The sequence below is a fragment of the Saccopteryx leptura genome, chromosome 1, assembly GCF_036850995.1.
Source record: "Saccopteryx leptura isolate mSacLep1 chromosome 1, mSacLep1_pri_phased_curated, whole genome shotgun sequence".
Classification (NCBI taxonomy): Eukaryota; Metazoa; Chordata; class Mammalia; order Chiroptera; family Emballonuridae; genus Saccopteryx; species Saccopteryx leptura.
The window spans coordinates 155,951,760-155,972,232 of record NC_089503.1 but is presented as its reverse complement, the minus strand read 5'-3'; the positions used below and the strand labels follow the sequence as shown (position 1 = coordinate 155,972,232).

Sequence of the window (20,473 nt, the reverse complement as noted above, 5' to 3'; positions counted from 1 at the left end):
ATCTGAGACGAGTTAAAAAACAAATCCATTGCAAAGTATATTACAAGCACTTGAGTTGCCTCCTAACAGGCATATATTCAAATATGCCAACAACTTAGAAACCTTAGCTGCACACTTTGCACAAATGCATTTTATATTCAAGATTAACCCTTTGAGTAGTACAAACGTTCATGTACATCCTCAACCAAAGGGGTAACAAAAAACTCGCTACTCAAAGGCTGAATATATATAAAGCAAGACCAAAACTAATCTGGATGAATTGGTGAAAACAATAGAAACTCTGGTCTCTCCCCTCTTCACTCAAAGCTTTGTGCTCTGTAGGTCAAGTTGCTTTTCAGTCACTATCCAAATGTCCACATTTCAGAAGCTTAAACATGGAACACCTTTTTCACGTGCTCAGAAATTACTTTCCGGCACCGTGCCCACGGATGGGCAGCCAGATGTTCCTTTAGAGACATCACCATGAGTGGGCCCTGAGACATTCTTTTCTTTCCCTTCCATTTCACTTTTAATGCTGTAAATGAATCAGGTAAATACATTCCTCATTGAGATCAATTTGTTCTCAAGTTTCACTGAACAAAGAGAAGTCTCCTCACCTCCAGGTTAAGGAAAAGCTCCCCTAGAAAGAGCACGAACGCGTGGAACCGCTTTCTGGTCGCTTCGTCCCCCTTCGCGGCCTCATCTCTCAGCTCGTACTCGGTCCGACACCTAGTAAGACAAGCCTGGTGTCAGCTCTCATTGCTTTACTTTTTAAATAGTCCAACAAGATAACCATTTGTCGGTCCAGTTGTCCACAAACACAGAGACAAGTACAACACACCAATTCCCTGACTTCCAACAATAAAAATTCCTGTCTGCTGTGGACACCAGACCATGCACCATCTTTTCACACGAAGATGCCTAAGTTTTAAGAAACTGATAAAAAGAGTTGAAAATTAACCTATCAGATCAAAGAATAATAAGTTTAAACAACATAGGCTTTACCTGAACTATCTCTGTAAAATGCTCTACTCTGAGTATGTGAACCTTGAAACAGATTTTTAAAAATATACAGAATCCAAATAAGCTGAAAATAAAATTAATTCTTATTAAACCCACTATCCTTGTAATTTCCATTATATAAATTAGAGAAGTAAGGGGAAAGTCCCCAATTGAATAGACACAGAGAAAGCAATTAATTTGGTCTCCATTTCCAACAGAGACTGAAGGGATCAAGTAACTTACACGCCCCACCCCACTGGGCCCGTCTGCCTCACCAATAACAAAAAGAACCTCCCTCTTGGAGCTTTGCTGACATGTGGGTCCTACCAGGTTTCTATAATGACCACCATAGGCTGGCACCATCTGCTTCAGTGCACTATGGTGTCAGCTGCTACTAACCTGGATTTGTTTAAATGGGCTTCAAATGTTTACCATTTTTGTGTTAAATATTATTTTCCTTATCTTTATTAGTAAGGTGGTATTAAGGTTGGCAAATTGTGTTTTTAAAAAAATTATTTCAGAAAGCAACCGAAACTGTTCATGAATGAAAGCCATTATTTCCATAAGCTTCTCTCTTGCTCTTCAAAAGAACCTAAGATTTTTTTGGCCAGTTTTCCTCCTTTTATTTACTGTTTCACTTTTATTTAAATCTTCAATTTATCTCAAACATATTTTGGTGTGAAGAGACAGGAACCCATCTTTGCTCTGTGTCCCCCAAATGCCCAGCCAGCCTTGTCAGCGGCACAAGGGGTCTCGTCCGCATGTATTTGAGTACACCTGCATCTAACACTTGCTTTCAGGTGTCTCTGAGGCGACTTCTGGAAGCTTGATTCCGTTCCTGTGCAGTGTAACCTTGTGATGAAATATTCTGAACTATTAAAAGTATCTTTAAAGAACTACTGTGCAAACAATAATAAACTCAAAGACAACTTTGTTATTGAATAAAAAGACTCAAATTATAATTACTTCCCCTAAATTGGTTTATGAATTCAATGCCATCCCAAAAATAGCTAATAAATAAGATTTGTATAATTTCACATGCTGATTCTGAGGTTCACTGGAGAAAATAAGCATGCAAGACTAGCAAAGAGGCCCTGGCCGGTTGGCTCAGTGGTAGAGCGTTGGCCTGGCGTGCAGGAGTCCTGGGTTCGATTCCCGGCCAGGGCACACAGGAGAGGTACCCATCTGCTTCTCCACCCCTCCCCCTCTCCTTCCTCTCTGTCTCTCTCTTCCCCTCCCGCAGCCAAGGCTCCATTGGAGCAAAGTTGGCCCAGGCGCTGGGGATGGCTCTATGGCCTCTGCCTCAGGCGCTAGAATGGCTCTGGTTGCAACAGAGCAACGCCCCGGATGAGCAGAAAATCGCCCCCCTGGTGGGCATGCCGGGTGGATCCCGGTCGGGCGCATGCGGGAATCTGTCTGACTGTCTCCCCACTTCCAACTTCAGAAAAATACACACACACACAAAAAAGAAAAAAACAGTGCTGTAAGAAAAACTGGCTAAACATGTGGCAATAAATACATTAGATCCTTGCTAGAAACCCAAGTACAAAGTACAAAGAAATATACAAGTAATCATTTTTAAGAACTCGGGAAAGGGAAGGTGTTTCTAAGTACAAAACCAAAGGCAGAGACCATTACAAAAAAAGACTGATGTAGAACTGTAAACTTTGAATACTATACAAATAAGAATGGCCTGTTCTATTCTCTCCTGCAACTTTCTATAACGTACACTCTTTGGAAAAAAAGGAAAAACCAGAAACAGGCAAATTCTAGGACCTTCAGAAGTAGTGCACCTTTAATTTCATTTATTCACACTGACCTTTGAAGTAGCAATTGGCGGAAGTTGCCACTCTGTGAGCTAATTGTCAGATGATGGGACAGGTAATTACACAGGCGAGCTCCCATGTAGGAGAAATTTGGAATAGATGTGGCCTTTCAAAAAGAAAAATTGTGTATGACACAGACACGTCATCATTAATGCAAGCAGCAACATTCTATGGAGGAAAAAAACATTTCCATTCCCCCAAACAACCATATTGAAAAGAAAAAGTGCAAGTCTTTTATAATTGCTGGGCCTAAGGAAAGTAGTGAACTCTCCCTCCCAACCGCACACCGAGAAACAGAACACATACAGAGAACGATGTTTATGGCAAGCTCTCCCCCTCCCTTACCCGATGTGACCAGAAAGCAGAGACGGTATGTCTTTGCACGAACCCAGTTTTGCACAAAACATGTGCATGCACTCAGGGGCACAGGGCCAGTTATGAATAAGGGCATCTGCCAAACTACTGAACTGCGACGCCCACAGTGACAGCAGGGCACCACCTCTCGTGTCGGGTTGTCCAGAACGAGATGCTCAGGCCTTGTGCTCTGTGACTCTGGACATCACTGAAACCTACCTGAGCTTCCGTTTCCTGATCCCTAAAGAGGCGATTAATGGTGCCTGGTGTGAGTGATTAACAAACAATGCCCAGAAACACTTGGAGTAATGTGGACATTAAGCTAGATAAGCCATTTAAAAATATAAGGCAGTGAGAAAACACTACATATCAAACTGTACGATACAGCCAAAGCAGTACTCATGAAGTTTAACTTTCACTGTAGTTTTTAAATAGCAGAGAACATAGCTCACTACCAAATGTTAGGTAAGAAAAATACACATTAAGAAGTTAAGGACCTCAGCCAAGGTCACAAAGGTAGTTAACCAGAGTCTAGATCTAACAAGTGCCTTGATGTCCTTCTGACCCTATGTTGGGTCTATTGCATATTGTCACTGACACATGAATGCTGTTTTAAGAGGGCGGGGAAATAGCACTGGATTTCAGCATTACTCGGCATGATTAAGTACTTTATAATTATGGGATTTATTTTTATTTTTGAGAGAGAAGAGACAGGAAGGGAAAGAGATGGCAAAGGGAGGAGGAAGAGAGGAAGCACCAACTCGATGCTTCACTTAACTGTACACTGATTGTCTCTCGTAAGTGCCTTGACCTGAATCGGGACTGGTGACCTTGGGTTTCAAACCAGTCACCCCAGTGTTTCAGGCTGACATTCTATCCCCTGCGCCACCACTGGTCAGGCATTATTAGAGCTTTTTGTTTCTAGTTATTTCCTTGCTCACCTGGACCCTGTACACTCTCATCAAGGAAGAAAGGCTGGCTTCTCCTGACACCACACATGTGTATCTGATACCACAAAAGACTTGAAATACAAAAATGATACTCTCAAGGAGCTGTGGTCGGGCAGCCTACCAAAGAGCCAAAATGCAACAGGAGAGAAACCGAAAGTTTAAGAAGTATGATTCTTCCATTTTCTTTTCTCATGTTCTTTTTCAGTCCATTTAGAGGCTGAAAGTAGGTATGAGGACAAATAGAACAGTTCTATTTTCCTAAAATCTCAAGCAATTCTGGAGACCTGAATACCGGCTAGGTCAGCGATTTTCAACCGGTGTGCCACAGGAACGTTCAAAACATGCATGACCTGACTACTGAGTCAGGGGCACGGCCTCCTCTCCCCTAGACCCTTAAATAAAATAATGACAACTGCCAATGCAGCTGCCAAACAGCTGTCCGGTGTGAATGAATGAAAATTATACCTATTTTTCTTGTCAGATTGGCAAAAAATATATTTTTTAGTGTGCCGCAAAATCTTAGTAATTAGTTTATGCGTGCCGTGAGATGAAAAAAGTTGAAAATAGCCCTGGCCCGGTAGCTCTGTTGGTGAGAATGTCATCCTGATGAGCCAAGGTTGCAGATTCGATCCCTGGGCACATGCAAGAGTCAACCCATGAATGCATGAATAAGTGGAACAACAAATCCATGTCTCTCTCTCTCTCTCCCTCTCCCTCTAAAGTCAATAAATAATAAAAATAAATGCGTAAAGGTTGAAAATCACTGGGCCAGGTAATAGCAGGGAGTCTAGTAACAACCCAGAACAAACTGGAAATGTAGCCCGATGAGACACTGGATGACGAAATACCACCACTGCCTGCCTGCCATCAGTCACCCTCCCGCACGGTCCACGTTCCACTGTTCACTCCGCAGCGACTTCAGGGGCACTGCAGGTTCTATTTAGGTCCCTGTTCTACCCCTTTTTGGTCCTATGTAACCTTACCAGCCTTAAAAGTCCAGTGCTATTTCCCCGCCCCCTTAAAACAGCATTCATGTGTCAGTGACAATATGCAAAAATCAAAACTGAACTTTGCATGAAACAAACAATCTAGATCAGGGGTCCCCAAACTACGGCCCGCGGGCCACATGCGGCCCCCTGAGGCCATCTATCCGGCCCCCGCCGCACTTCCGGAAGGGGCACCTCTTTCATTGGTGGTCAGTGAGAGGAGCCTAGTTCCTATTGAAATACTGGTCAGTTTGTTGATTTAAATTTACTTGGTCTTTATTTTAAATATTGTATTTGTTCCCATTTTGTTTTTGTTTGTTTTTTTTTTACTTTAAAATAAGATATGTGCAGTGTGCACAGGGATTTATTCATAGTTTTTTTTTTATAGTCCGGCCCTCTAACGGTCTGAGGGACAGTGAACTGGCCCCCTGTGTAAAAAGTTTGGGGACCCCTGATCTAAATGTTAGATTTTTAAGGAATTAATATATAAATCCTTGAAAATTGTGAATAAAGAAAAACAGAAATGTTAAGACATGGTGTTTTGTGTGTGTGTGTGTGTGTGTGTGTGTTTTTAAAGGGTTCATTTATGAGGCAAGAAAGTTCTCCCGTGATCTCTTTCTCCTCTACCCAATAATGCTCATACTATTCAACATCTAGGAGGAAATACTGCCGTCTTTTTAATGTTAATTTCAGATCCCAAAAACCAGAAAGCGGTGGCGAAAGGGCATGACATGAATGGAGCCTTCCCCAAGAATGCCCAAAGCTCCTCCCAGCTGCCCGTGTGACCCATGGCTACACAGTGGGTCTGCAGTCCGGCTCCAGCCAGGGACCCTCTCGACAGGAATTTCAGGGCAGAGACTTTAAAAGTTTCCAGAGGTAACAGGTGTGGAGGCAGGTGGACAGCAGCTGGCCTCCCTGAAGAACAGCTGCCATCCTTGGACTTTGAGGACGCCACCTGCTGCCCACCATGTGCCCCCAGCCGACCTACCTGCTGATAGATTAGTTCCACAAGTTCTTGCAAAGCATCATCTGTTGTAACCCAGCCATTCAGGGTGTCTGCAAACTGTTCAATTTCAGTTTCAAAACTGCCAGGCTGCTCTGTAAGATGATTCAAAAAATCCTGAACATATTCTGGTAGAGTGGGATAATCCTCACAACCATCCTCATAGGATTCCTATAAAGTTAAAAAACAAACAAACCTTTAATTCATGCAACTGGCTAAAATAAACATGAGGCAACTTTAGGCTGAAATGTCTCTAGCACAAATGACTTTTTAAAGGACCCTTCATATGATAAAATTTTTCATTTTCTTCAGTAAAATTAAGTCCACTGAGCTATCATTCTTTCTTGCCCAATGGCCAGAATGTTGTAACTGAGGGACTCCATCCAGCTGGGTGGGGAACTGTCTTCTCTCTCCGGCAATTTACAAGGCGGCTGAGACGTGTAAACCAGTATTTCACTATGATACCAATATCAAAATTAAGATCTTTATTTATAGATACAGTAAGATCTAAAACATGCAATGGGAGGGGAGCAGGGGCCAGGGATGTAGAACCAAGAATGGCCGGCCACATGCAGCTGACAGGCCGTGAAGATTCATTAAACCGCTCTCTAAATCCTGGCAGATATTTGACAATTTGTATATTGAAAAAGCTAGTAAGGTCTGCCATCTGTGTGTTGATACCGAAGGACAGGGAAATGTATCCAGTTAGGACACTGCAATCCCATCCCAGTGCACTGTGGAAGGAGACTTTCTGGCTGGCTGCCACATCCAGGTTTCAAGCCAACCTTGATAGTAGCAGTTTCCAAGCAATGTCTCCACTACTATCACCTTTGGAAGTTCCGAACCTTTTAATTAACGGCAAGAAGCTGAACAGGTGAGTACTGCAAAAGGTAACAGAGCATCAACTTTCACCTCAACGTCTGGAATACCATCCAAAGCATTCTGAAGTTTAAGTAACAGTTACGATCTGACAATGACCATGTTGCTGGATGAAATCTGCCCCTTTCCAAAAGGAATCAAATGAGAAACCAATATAAAAGAATTAGAATTATAACTACAGAAAAGGTTAAGTTCTAAGTCAGTGAGTGCATAAAAGAAAAAAAAAAGGAAATCACACCCTTCTGTTAAAATTCCCCTTAGGAAAAGAAAGCTCTGTGCTGGAGGCGCACACACAGCTTTGGTGGAAAGACCAAGCACCCACTGTTCCTCCATTGTCGATACTAACCACTCTGTCCTCAGCTGAATACAGTGGCCATGTTGCACAATTTTTATTTATCTCTAGACACGAAAGTGATACTTTGCATGACAAATAACACAAGGTGCAGGAATAGCAGAGCCATGTGTCTTGATCATGCTCAGTGTTCACTGAGAAGAACAGGTGAACTCATACATTAAATGTTTGTCTGATCACACACACAACTGAATCCAAATTAAACGACTCACTGAATTAATGGTGATTCAATTCAAAGTCATGAATCACAAATATTACAGCTTGCGACTAAGGAGTTATTGAGTTAATGAGTAAATTCCTCTGGACAGTGACTAGCATACAGTAAGGCACCAAGTGTTCAACAAATAACTTTTTAAATTTCTAGGAAAAGACGGAAACATATTCCAAATGGGACAGCCATGTTTTCATGCCTAAAATGGCTACAGTGTAAAAAGCATAAAGCATTAGAACGATAAGAAGCTATACTTCTTGGTACCTAGGATGATACTGATTAATTCATTAATAAGCCACCAGCCACCAGCTGCGTGTATGTTTGTCATTCAAAACCGTGTAGGAGCCCTGGCCGGTTGGCTCAGCTGTAGAGCGTCAGCCTGGCATATGGAAATCCTGGGTTCATTTCCCTGTCAGGGCACACAGGAGAAGTGCCCATCTGCTTCTCCACCCTTTCCCCTCTCCTTCCTCTCTCTCTCTTCCCCTCCTGCAGCCAAGGCTCCATTGGAGTCAAGTCCTGGGCACTGCGGATGGCTCCATGGCCTCTGCCTCAGGCGCTAGAATGGCTCCAGCAGCAATGGTGCAAACGGCCCAGGTGGGCAGAGCATCGCCCCCTGGTGGGCATGCCGGGTATATCCCAGTTGGCACATGCGGGAGTCTGTCTCTCTGCCTCCCTACTTCTAACTTTGGAAAAATCCAAACAAACAAAAACTGTGTGGGCATAGAGTGAGTGCTAGGTGTCAGACTGTTCTGGGCATGGGGTGAACTGTCAGGCCTTAGATGAAGAGTCCTCCTCTGTGGACTCTGATGGAAGGCACCATTCAGACACTGAGAAATGCAATGAGATACGATGAAAGAAATGGGCAGGGAAGGATCCTGAAGAGGTAACGTTTCAACTGAAACAGAAAGAGGCCCAAGGAGATGGGTACCTGCCCGGCAGCCTTGAGAAACAAAGGTCAGAACACAGAAACCGAGTGTGGGGTGTAGCTAACAGCCAGTGAGACAGGGAGGCCGTGGAGGGTGGCGGGGAACACACTAAGGAGACTGCCTCGAAAGGTGGTGGGGTACCAGTGGGCGGAGGTGTGAACGCAGGTCCGGCAAGGAAGGACCATGTAGCAAGGACCATGTCATTAACACAGTCACAGAGCTAGAAGTGAGCACACGACACAGCCCATCTTTGAGCCTCTATGCCATACTACAAATAATTAACAGAGAAGCTTAAAAGCCAACTTCACCATAAGTAAAGATAGCACCAAAAATTCATCGAACAATCCATCAGCAAGGTCTTGGTTGAATATGTTACCTTATATCCATATAATCGAGTAGCACATGGCCACTGAGGAAAACAAGGTTTACATACTGCAATAAAGAAACATCGCTAATACAGTGTTAAAGAAGAATATAGAACCGTATTTTAGTACAACTAATTTTTTTAAAGCAACTTATAGGCAATAAAATTTCTGAAAAGATAAACAAGGGATAATAATAGTAACCTATGGAGGAATGTTCATATTATAAATACTGACCTTTTATTATAAAATTGTGAAAGTAGTTACACATTATAAATGTATATAACATTTAATGTTAACCACATGCATGTAAATAACATACTTAATGTTAACCACATACATGTGTGAATTTTACAATTAAAAACTAGGTTAAGATTTTGATACACAGTTTGGGGTTTTACAAACCTGTAGTATCCTACTATTACTGACAATGAGATGCAGGAAGTTTACAGATCCCAGCTGAAGGAATTAATTTCCTAATGGTTTCTATCAAACGTCATTTATTGTGGCAAAACAGAATCTAGAGCAGTGGTTTCAACCGCCGGTCCAGTGCGGGCCCACAAAGAGTTAACCACCCTGTGGTATGTGGACTACAGACCTGTAATCCACAGACATGTGGTTGAAAAACACAGGTGTAGAACACCGACTTCAGTTTTTCTTTTTCTTTTTCTAATGAGCAAAAGTCTCTTTTAGAAAAGTTGAGTTCTGAAGGTAAAAGCAGAAAGTTAAGCTGCTCTGGGAGCAGCAGAGTATCCCAAACAAACCAGGACCCCACATGTGAGAGTCAAAGCTTGTGTTCGCTCCCTTATCTCAGGCATCCTAAGAAAAAATTTTCTTACTCTTCACCGTGGACTTGAATGGATTCCAAGCTGAGGAATATTTAAGTTTTATTTTTCTTAGAAAAAGTTCTGTGACAAGAAATGAAAAGCGGCACCCATTAGAAAACTCCTTTTTCACAACAGGTACTCTCAACACCCTGTTGACATGGGAACCGAATCCAAAGCAGTGGGAATGAAGGAAACTGAGTCGACTCAGGCGGTGGAGCCGTCAGGGTGCAGCTGACCCCAAACTCAGGTTCCGGCTGCACAGGTAGCATTCAGACACTGAGATGCGATGAGGAAACGGTCAGGGAAGGGCCCTGAAGAGGTAATGTTTAACCGAAACAGAAAGAGGCCCCAAGGAGACAGGTACTTGCCTGACACCTTTCAGAAAGAAAGGCCAGCTTTTTTCTATTCTGTTTTCAACGGGTTGGGAGTCTGGAGGTGTGGAGGGCTGGCTGCACGCACTGATCTATGCCATGTTACACAGGGGATCTGGGCCTCCATGCCCTCTGACATCCACCTGGTCCCGGAACCAATCCCCTGCTGATACCGAGAGCCAACTAAATTTGGAGGAGTCAAAAGTTACACGAGTTTTCAGCTGCACTGGAATCAGTAACCCTACCCTTCATGTGGACCCCTTGAAAGCGTCAACTGTACGTTAGTTAATTAGATTGAGGGGAGCAGAATATGAAAGAGAAAGATGAGTCAATATATCAATATGATTTTAGCCTGAGCAGCTGGTTAGAATATAAAAATATAAGAAAAGGTTCTTTATACTTGAGCTTGAATGTGAGGATCCTTATGAAGAGGTCAAAATAAATAGAAAGATAAGCCTGGAGTTCAGATGAAGAATTAGATTTCAGTTATCAGCAGACAAGGTGGCCACGGTCAGAGGAGGTAATACCATGGAAAAATGACCCTCTGAGATGCAGAAGGAGGGGGCTGCATGTTGGGAGGGTGAAGAAAGAACACTGCCCCAGAAGCCAAAGAAAAGGTAAATGACTCTGACCAGGCGGTGGACAGTGGGCAGAGTGTCAACTTGGGAATCTGGACCGAGGTTCAACACCCCGAGCTCACCAGCTTGAGTGTGGGATCATTGGTATGACCCCATGTCCACTCAATTGGGCCCAAAGGTCACTGGCTTGAAGGCCAAGGTTGCTGGCTTGAGCAAGGGGTCACTGGCTTGGCTGGTGCCCCCCCCCCCCCCCCCGCCCACCGCCACAACACATATGAGAAGCAATCAATGAACAAGTAAGGTGCCACAACAGTCTCTTTCTTTCTCTCTCTCTCTCAAAAAAAAAAAAAGAAGTAAAAAAGTTAAATGAGAAGAGATGCCCATAATATCAAAAGCTGCAGGGTAATTTCATAGGCTGAAATCTGAGAGAATGTTGGTTTCATACTTTTAAAAGCGAAGGAAACTATGCACAGAGAGAAGAAAAATAGGAACAAAAATCACTACCTTAAATAATGAGTTCTTACAAAAATTCCAGGAACCTTTGAAAGACTGAAAACGTACCCTTGGTGCTCACAGGACCTAGCACAGTGTGACTTGTTAAACCTTCCAGCTCATCCTGTGGTCAACAAAGTCCAAGATGGGGATTAAGAGGACAATGGAGTTTAAACCCAGAGCATCAGTAACTGTCCCCAAAATAGTATCAGTACAATCAGGGAGGTCGGTCTGCAGAGGTTTGACCAGCCGGTGAGATGGACCACCAACTGTAAATAATTCCCCATTCTGGAGAATGTTACTCCTGAAAGGCATAGAAAAACCGGGCAGTACCTTGAAAGGGGATGTTCTTAAGAAAAGAGCTGGGATTTTTGTGTTTGGGGGAAATTCTGTCTATTATATGCTTCATGAATTCCTATGTGTAACTTCTGGTTCTCGTAAATGAACAATGATTAAATATTAAAGATGTAACAGTTTATCTGAGTGAGCAGCAGTAGCAGAGGCCAGAAACAGGAGGGTACAGAAACTCACTGGTAAGAAGGCACAGACAGCGGGAAATACTAGCAGTGGGATTAAAAGGACTGAAGGTAAAAGGGCTTAGCGTTCTGGAAGGGTTAAGAAGGCAGAGCAAAGCTTATCATAACAGCTTGTTAGGAAAATCACTCTTTCTTGAGCCGATTCAGATCAAGAACACCGAGTAACAGATTTTCGTGTCTAACAGAAGACCCAACGCATTTCCAGAGACCAAGCCAGGAGACCACTAGAATAGAAGATTTACAAACGTAGAAATTTCTGTCCCTTTTGTTCACTGCTGTATCCCCAATGCTTGACTCAGGATAAGTGTTCAGCTCTTGGTTGAATGAGTGAGTGATTATAGCTAACTTTGGATTATGGTTACTGTAAGGAAACGTTTCCCTCACAAGATCTTATCCTAAGAGTCAGAGGACTAAGTGGATTGCAAAAAACTCTTAGCCTTGACAGGCGGTTAAAGGATTAAGGCTTGGGAACGTACTGAATGCTTACAGAATCCAGGTGTATTACAAACAGATGAAATAAAGCCAGGGAGCAAACAGAGCTCACACACTCCATCTAAAGGGACTTCCTCTATTCAGCCAATTATTTTTTTAATCAAAACTGCAGTTCTGTATGGCAGGTTCTTACGATTTCACAAGAAACCAGAATATTCAGATTTGTAGTATCTAATAACCGTGGGCCACTTAAAAACAAAACAAACAAACAAACAGGGCCAAAGAGGACACACCTGCAGGCCACAGGTGAGCCACCGGCTTCCAGCTTGTAATCTGTTCTGGAGCTGAGCAAAGGAGTTGGTCTATTAAAGGATATCAAGGAATGCCTAAAAGATGACAGTGGTCAAAGGAAGTAGACTAACAGTTCATACACTGCTCAATAGCTAGCCCAGAAATCACTTGAGCTAGGTAGAACTAGCCGGTACAGAACTGTGAAGAAAATGGCATCCCTCCTATCATAAAACAGCTCAGTCAGGACGGAGACAAACAGGGAACGCTATGGCTGTTAGAAGGGAAGTAAGTACCTTTAAGAGTTTATCCAACTGCTCATAGCTCTCCAATGGATCCTTTCATATCTGGGCCAAATACAATCTTCTGGCAAGAGCCCAAGCTGCTCTCACTCCTACTTGACATGACTGACGGCTGCTATCAACCCAAATCAACTGCTCTTCCTGCCATGCCTCCACTTTCCCTTTCCAGCCCCACAGCTTTTTTCTAATGTAGTCTAAGATGCATGGAGTTTCTAAAGTATGGAATACAGCTTTTCCACATTTCCTATGAAATATGGAAGGTGGGAAAAAGTTAAAAAGGTGTGCCACCATTTGTTATTGGGGAAAGACAAACTAAAACTACAACTAGATACCACACACTCACCAGAATGGCTAAACTTAAAAAAAGAACGTACTGAGTGTGGCCAAACAAGTAGAAACTGGAAATCACACAGTGCTTCAAGTGTCCACTGGAACAGTCTCCAGAAAACAAGTAGGCAGTCTCTACTAAAGCTGGCCACCCTATATCCCAGCAAATCCACTCCTTGGTATATAACAAACAGAAGCAAGGATGCATATCCATCCAGACATGATCAGGAACAGCAGCCCTATTCATAATAGCCCCAAAGTGAAACAAATGTTCTACAACTGTGACTGTAATAACCGTCACACAATGGAAAAAGACATCTATGAAAATAAGTCACCTCCAATTACATGCTACCACATGGATAATTTTGATGTTTAATGAAAGTGAGAAAGAAATAGATTGTATTCTGTATAACTCCATTTATATAAATTTTGAAAAGAGGCAAAACTATTGTTAAGCCAAAATAGCGGTTATCACTGGAGAGCAGAAACGATTAGGAGACAGAAGGGGCTTTTGGGATGCCATGAATGTTTCTTTTCTTAATTTGGATGCTGTTTGCCTGAGTGTTCACTTTGTGAAACTCTGAGCTAACCTTATGTGCACTACTCTATATGTAATATGGAAATAAAGTTAAAAATACAGAAAAGATAGGACTTATGCTCAACTGTTATCCATCATTTCTTCAATACAGAATGATTCCTGCTCCTCATCTACAATTAACTAAGCAAAAAAATTCCTTTTTATCCACAATTGTGCTACATTTTGTCCTGCTATTTAAGAAAAATGTGACCAATTTTTAAAATTCTTATGTTGACAAAGATGAATCTGAACACTTGCAAGTGATTTATGCCTGTGTAAACACTATCAAAAACCTCCTACACTTCTACATAATAGTTAATTAGAACCAGAAACATCTAAAAACTTAACAGAGCCCAGATGAGTACTTCTCAACATTCAAACACCTACACAAAATTAGTCTGCCTCAAAACCACTCTGATTTACTCTAACTCGACCAGTGAATATTCTGCTGTCTTGCTAAACTCAAAACTAAAAATCAATTTTGCCAGGCTCCTATTCTATAGGTTGTCCATTTAGTCTGGACATAAATTTTAGTTTTATGGTCTGAAGGGGGTGGGGGTGGGGGTTCTTTACCTACATCAAGTTTATCAGTCTAGAGATTCTCTATAGATGCTGAGAACACAGCATGGAACAAAACAGAGAATGTCTACTCCCGAGCTTCCACTCTGTCACCCTGGATAAAACTATAAAATACAGTCCTGAATCACGTTTTGGGGGCAGGTCAGAGAACACCAGCATGCTCTGGTTAATGAGGGAACCACCATGTTAGCCCGTCATATTAAGCTAGCGCTGTTGAAACGGTATACTTACTGTGTAACTAGAATAACCCGAAGGGTAAAACTCAGGGGCGTTCACAGACAGCTTGGACATTAATACTGGAGCCACCACCACCTGGGGTTTAGCCATCCCTGACTCCAAGGAGTTCTGCTGGGGAATACTGTCCTGGGATCTCGCTTGTTCTGAGAAAAATAAAAAAATGGTGTTAGAGCGTTTATTCCTTTGCATAATTTACTATGTACCCAAAAGCCATCTGAGAAGGGGTGGCGTTTAAGTCAAACAAAAAGGATCACAAAATTTAAGGTTATCGCCAGTATAGGTGCAGAGCCTGCAAAAAGGAACAATAGAGCGGTTTTAGCTCATTTAGGGACACACTAGCCTCCGCAATGAATGCTTGAGGGCTTTTCTGTTTGTCAAGGAGCCGGTCGGGAAAAGGTGGCGGCTCACCCAAAATGTCCCCTCGGAGGGCTGGGGAAGGGGCGGCGGGGTGACTTCCTCCCGGGACTGCCGCCCTCGGAGCCCGCGCGCGGCCCCTCCCCCGCGGGGCGCACAAAGGACTCACGCAGCACCTTCCGGACCCGCCGCGGGCCATCCCCACCCGAGACCCCAGGCCCGCGCGGCTGCTTCCGGGGACCGGGCGGGCTGATGCGGCGCGCGCGGGGGCCCCGGAGGGCCGCGTCCCCTGGGAGGCGCGGCTCCATACCTGGGAGCGGCGCGGGCCGGGGCGGCCGCGGGGGGCCGGCGGGGAGCTCGCACTGGGCCCCTGGCGGCGGGGCAGTCCTGGGCTGGCGCAGCGGCGGCGGCTGCGGGAAGCCCGGGGCTTTGGGCTGCGGCGGCGGCGGCTGCCGCGCCCGCTCCGCAGGCCCCGCTCCGTTCGGAAAACCGCCGCCCTCAGGCCCGCCCCCTCCGCGGCCCAGGCCCCGGCTGCGGCCCCGACCAGCACCTGGGGCCCGATCGAAACCGTCCGACATGCTCCTCCTCCTGCTCCGGGCCGCGGGCCGCGCAGCGCTGCGCTGGGGAGGACGCGGGGGAGGCGCCGCAGGCCGCGCGCTCACTCAGGCTGCATGGAACGGGGGCGGCCGGCCCCGCTCGGTCCTCGGCGCCGCGGCGGAGCGGACGGCAGCTGCAGCACCGCCGCCGAGCGCCGCTCTCTCCGCGCCCGCCGCGCGCCGACGCGCCCCTAAAGCCGCGCTCCCCCGCCTCCTGCGCGGCGGCGCCCCGGCGGGTCACAGCGGCCCCCCGCGGCCCGGAGGCCCCGGGCGCGTTCGCCGCCAACGCAGCGCCTCACCGCGGGCCGCTCGCGACGGGCGGGCAGCGCGGCCCCTCAGTACCCGCGGCGGGCGGCGTCCGGACCGAGCCCCCGCCCGTCCCGTCCCGCCCGCCGCGGAGGCCCGGCGGTGCATCCCGACTCCCCAGAGACAGGAGCGCTTACCCGGGCGGGCCTGACCTCCGCCGTGGTCCTCGGAGGAGACGCGCGAGGCCGACAGTTGATACCGGGAAATCAAAACGCGTGGGGAGGGGGCGTGGGGCCGGCGCCTGGTTCGCTGACGCGCACCTCCGGGGCGCGCAGGAAAGCTGCTCCCGACCCGCCGCGGACCGGGTGGGACCGCCGGGAGGAAGCTCCGCCACCTCCTGGGTTAGCGGCGGGGGCGGGAGCGGAGAGAGTCACCCCCCCCCCCCCACACACACACACGCCAGCCCCCGTCCCCGTCCTTTCACTTCCCTGCAGCCATTTAACTCCAGATCACTCCTATCCGGAAATTTTAAGGAAATACACTACCTTTCGATGAAACGCCCATCTTTTCCATCTTCTGGGCTGTGCAATAAATACCGCGCAAGCCGCTTATGTAATTATACGTTTTCTAGAAGCCACATTTAACGACTAAGAAGAAACAGGTGAAATGGATTTTACTAATGTATTTTTTACTTAATGCACTATATCCATAAAACGGTATAATTTCAACATGTAATTAACATACTTCAAAATCTAATGTGTATTTTACACGTTTTGCATATCTCAGGTGTGATTCGGCACATTTTAAGTGAGCAATAGCCACATGTAGCTAGTGGCTACCGCATTGCACAGCAAATTTCTATAGACATTATGTGTAAACGACTGATCTTTGTCAGTCTTGAAAATATTAAAGCCAAATGAAGGATGACTATAAGTAATGAAAAGGAAGCAAAAAATCTATTCCTTTACTGTTAGATTGAACATCACGAATTGATTGTAGCCCTGTATTTTAAGCAGGGTTTAATGTTTTTTCAATCCTGTAATTTTGAGAATCATTTTAATTAGGAATAAAAATTCATGATTTTTTCCTCTTCTGGCTAATACAGAAAACATTAACTTTTTTCTCCTTGCTAGTATAGAAAACATTAACATCACTTACATGAATGAAAAAACAGTTTTAGTGAGGGCAATCATGAGTAAATGATTCATGCTGTTGATGGTTGGTAAAAATAAGGAAGCCCGGGAAGAAAGAGCACCAAGTGTGGCTCTTTGGTGTTGAGAGAGAAGGTAGGATTTAAAGTAGGCCAGTGCTTGGGTTTGGACCCTGGCCTTGACCATTAATGCTTGTGTGATTTTGGGTAAGTAAGGGGTTTAACTTCTCCAAGCCTCAGTTTCTTCATCTATAAAGTAAGTTTGTTGTAGCATCAAGCATATATTAAAGGCAAGACAACCTGTTCGGTTGGTTAGAGCGTCCTCCCCGTATGCCAACGTTGCGGGTTCAATCTCTGGTCAGGACACCTATAAGAATCAACCAATGAATGCATGAATAAATGGAACAATAAAATGGATCTTTCTCCTACCCCCCTCCAGTCCCTGCCATCCTCCATCCCTTCCTCTGTCTCTCAAATCAGTGAATAAAAAAACTGTTAAAAAAAGAAAAAAAAATTCTAATGGAAATGATATGAACAAAGGCAAGATGAGATTGCAGTATGAAAATTAGATGAGTTAGTACTTATAATATTAAGACCCATTCTTTTATGTAGTTGTCAGTTACTTCTTGCTTGGACCTTGCTTTTTATAGAGGAAAGACCCAACAAACCACATGCTTATACAGGGACAGAAAATTTTTCCCTTCTCCCTGTCTAGGTGGTTTGGCTGGTCTAAAATCTAATTGACTAAGACAGTGGTTCTCAAACTTTTTGAAGTCGGGGCGCATTTAAAATCCTACAAATAATTGTAGGTGCACTATATACAAATTTCTGAGAAATATGTTATAATAACTAAGTCAAATATTAAAGGGGAAAAAGTCCAAGCGTGCTTTTATGGTAATTAAACAAAATAAATACAAAATTAAATTTATTCTGACATTAAAAAACATTTTTCTGTTATATTTTTTGAGTTGTGCTTTTTATTTTTTTTTTATTTTTTTTTTTTTTTTTCATTTTTCTTAAGCTGGAAACAGGGTGAGACAGTCAGACAGACTCCCGCATGCGCCCGACCGGGATCCACCCGGCACGCCCACCAGGGGCGGTGCTCTGCCCCCCAGGGGGCGATGCTCTGCCCATCCTGGGCGTCGCCATATTGCGACCAGAGCCACTCTAGCGCCTGGGGCAGAGGCCACAGAGCCATCCCCAGCGCCCGGGCCATCTCTGCTCCAATGGAGCCTTGGCTGCGGGAGGGGAAGAGAGAGACAGAGAGGAAAGCGCGGCGGAGGGGTGGAGAAGCAAATGGGCGCTTCTCCCATGTGCCCTGGCCGGGAATCGAACCCGGGTCCTCCGCACGCTAGGCCGACGCTCTACCGCTGAGCCAACCGGCCAGGGCGAGTTGTGCTTTTTAGAATTTATAAAAAAGAGGGGTTAAAATAATAAAATGACAAAAAACTTATCCTTTTATATATATAGATACATCTTTAGTAAGATTTAGTAAATTCAACAGGTCCCGGCGTAAATGTGTTGTTTTTTCATTCTTGTGTTTATGAGAAACATGAGCCTGATGTGTCCTAGTGATTTCTTCAATGTTTGGGCATATATTTGAAAGACAAACTCTCATTTCCTTGTCAATACATTGAAGAATTCTTCTCTTTTAACTCTTAATTGTGTTGAGTGCAGAAAACTCCTACCATACATATCATTTTAACTTTACACCAAGCCAAGGGTAGAAGAAACTTGCCTCCAGTCTTTCTGGGGAACGTGAGGGGTAGTGTAAACAATCTAGCACCATAGTTTAACAGCCTTTTGCAACCTAATCAGGCAAGTGAGGTGGGAGGTTGGGCAGACTGTCAGCTTACAGCCAATTCCCCACACCTCTGTCCCCCAAAAATCTAAACTCCAAAAATCCTGTTGGTATTTTGGTCCCCAACAGGCACATATTTCTCTGGAAATACCATAGGGCACACCTGGAAATCTTCTAGGGCGCACCCGGAAATTTTCTAGGACACCAGTGCACCCTGGTGCACACTTTGAGAACCACAGACTAAGACAAATCATCAAGAGAAAAATGAATTTAAATTTTGTATGTATAGGAGCCCATAAAAATATGAAACTCCCCAAAGTGACCAAAGCAGTCAGTTTTTATACCTTTGAGACAAAGAAACCATAGATTTGGGAAGGTTTGGGCTTGAGGTAGCAAATCAGGAAGTAATCAAGTCTGCTAATGCAGCCTTCTCAGCCCTGAACGCCCTTCCTCTGGTCCTAAGGATGCCTTTGACCCTCTTGGTCCAGGGAGGGTAACTTCACATGGGAGATTTCCTGCTTTCAGGTGACGAAGGAGGGTCAGAAAGTCCTTATACTGGCTGTTTCTTAAGTAACTTTAATTCAGAATAATCAATATGCCAAAGTAGCGTATTCTGCCCTCCTTTACTTGAAAACAGAGTCATCCTGTCTGTCTCACTGAAGTAGATGCCGCAGTTCTGTCTCAGACTTTTGTTTGCACTCATCACCCTCTTGTTTCCTTAGAACTTTTATGATAGCACCTTTTGTACGCACCTGAGGTTTCCTTATCTGCATCTTTACAGCCTCCTTTTTTTTTTTTTTTTTTTTTTTTAGAGGAAAGGAGGCAGAGACAGACTCCTGCATGTGCCCTGGTTGGGATCCACCTGGCATGCCCACTAGGGGGCGATGCTCTTCCCATCTGGGGCCCGAGTGCAACCAGAGCCATTTTTTACTGCCTGAGGCAGAGGCCATGGTCTCATCCTCAGCGCCTGGGGCCAACTCACTCTAATCGAGTCATGGCTGCAGGAGAGGAGAGAGAGAGAGAGAGAAAAGAGAGGGAGGGGGTGGAGAAGCAGATGGTCTCTTCTGTGTGCCCTGACTGGGGATCAAACCCAGGACATCCACACACCAGGCCGATGCTCTATCACTGAGCCAACCTGCCTTTTGTTAGATAAGTTAGATATTTAAGATGTTATCCTTTGTCTTTTCCCTATTTATTCTGCTGTAACTGTAACCCCATTCTTGGGATATAGGAACGGTGGATTTGGGAATTGCATGAATGAAATGAGCTTCACAATAATAACAATAGCTAATATTTAGTGAGTGTTGTGCACCAGTCACTGTTCCTTGAGCTTTACTTTTATCATTTTATTTAATCCTCACACCCTTTGAAATAGAAATTCCAATCATCCTGACTTTACAGAAAAGGTGCCAAGATATTATGAAGGCTCACATTCATCTGGGGACAGTGTTAGGGCTAAGTGCCAGGTGTGAGGTGTTGCCAAGAGGCCACACATGCGCGCATGCCATGTGGGATTCTGAAAAGAATCATCAAAAGTGCTCCTCCTCATTTATGCCTTTCTTATGGATTTATGACAAAAGGAAAGTAGGAGGATGCAATTCCGAGAGACTGGAAAATAACTTGGGGAAAGGCCTGCCATGAACAGATAGGGACAGACAGGCAGGAAGGGAGAGAGATGAGAAGCATCAATTCTTTGTTACAGCACCTTAGTTGTTCATTGATTGCTTTCTCATATGTGCCTTGACGGGGAGGGAGGCTACAGCAGACCTAGTGAACCCTTGCTCAAGCCAGTGACCTTGGGCTCAAGCCAGCAACCATGGGGTCATGTCTATGATCCCACACTCAAGCCAGCAACCCCGGGCTCAAGCTGTTGAGCCCATGCTCAAGCCAGTGACCTTGGGGCTTCAATCCTGAGTCCTCTGCATCCAGTTCAACACTCTATCCACTGTG

At 44.8% G+C, this 20,473-nt stretch overlaps 1 protein-coding gene across 3 annotated transcripts in view; it reads right to left on the bottom strand.

The window, feature by feature from the left end:
• Positions 1-15,928, bottom strand: part of PAIP1 (poly(A) binding protein interacting protein 1) — a 29,346-nt gene extending 13,418 nt beyond the window's left edge. The window contains exons 1-5 of one of the 3 annotated variants that reach the window (XM_066378063.1): positions 15,770-15,928; positions 14,371-14,519; positions 6,086-6,271; positions 2,801-2,913; positions 597-708 (exon numbers count right to left, since the gene is read on the bottom strand). In XM_066378063.1, coding sequence (XP_066234160.1) covers positions 597-708; positions 2,801-2,913; positions 6,086-6,271; positions 14,371-14,466 — 507 coding nt within the window. In that variant the 5' untranslated portion in view covers positions 14,467-14,519; positions 15,770-15,928. Of the gene's footprint in view, positions 1-596; positions 709-2,800; positions 2,914-6,085; positions 6,272-14,370; positions 14,520-15,040; positions 15,547-15,769 lie in introns of those variants that run through there. The other 2 variants (XM_066378046.1, XM_066378055.1) reach the window with 2 other exon arrangements.
• Positions 15,929-20,473: the final 4,545 nt, after the last annotated feature.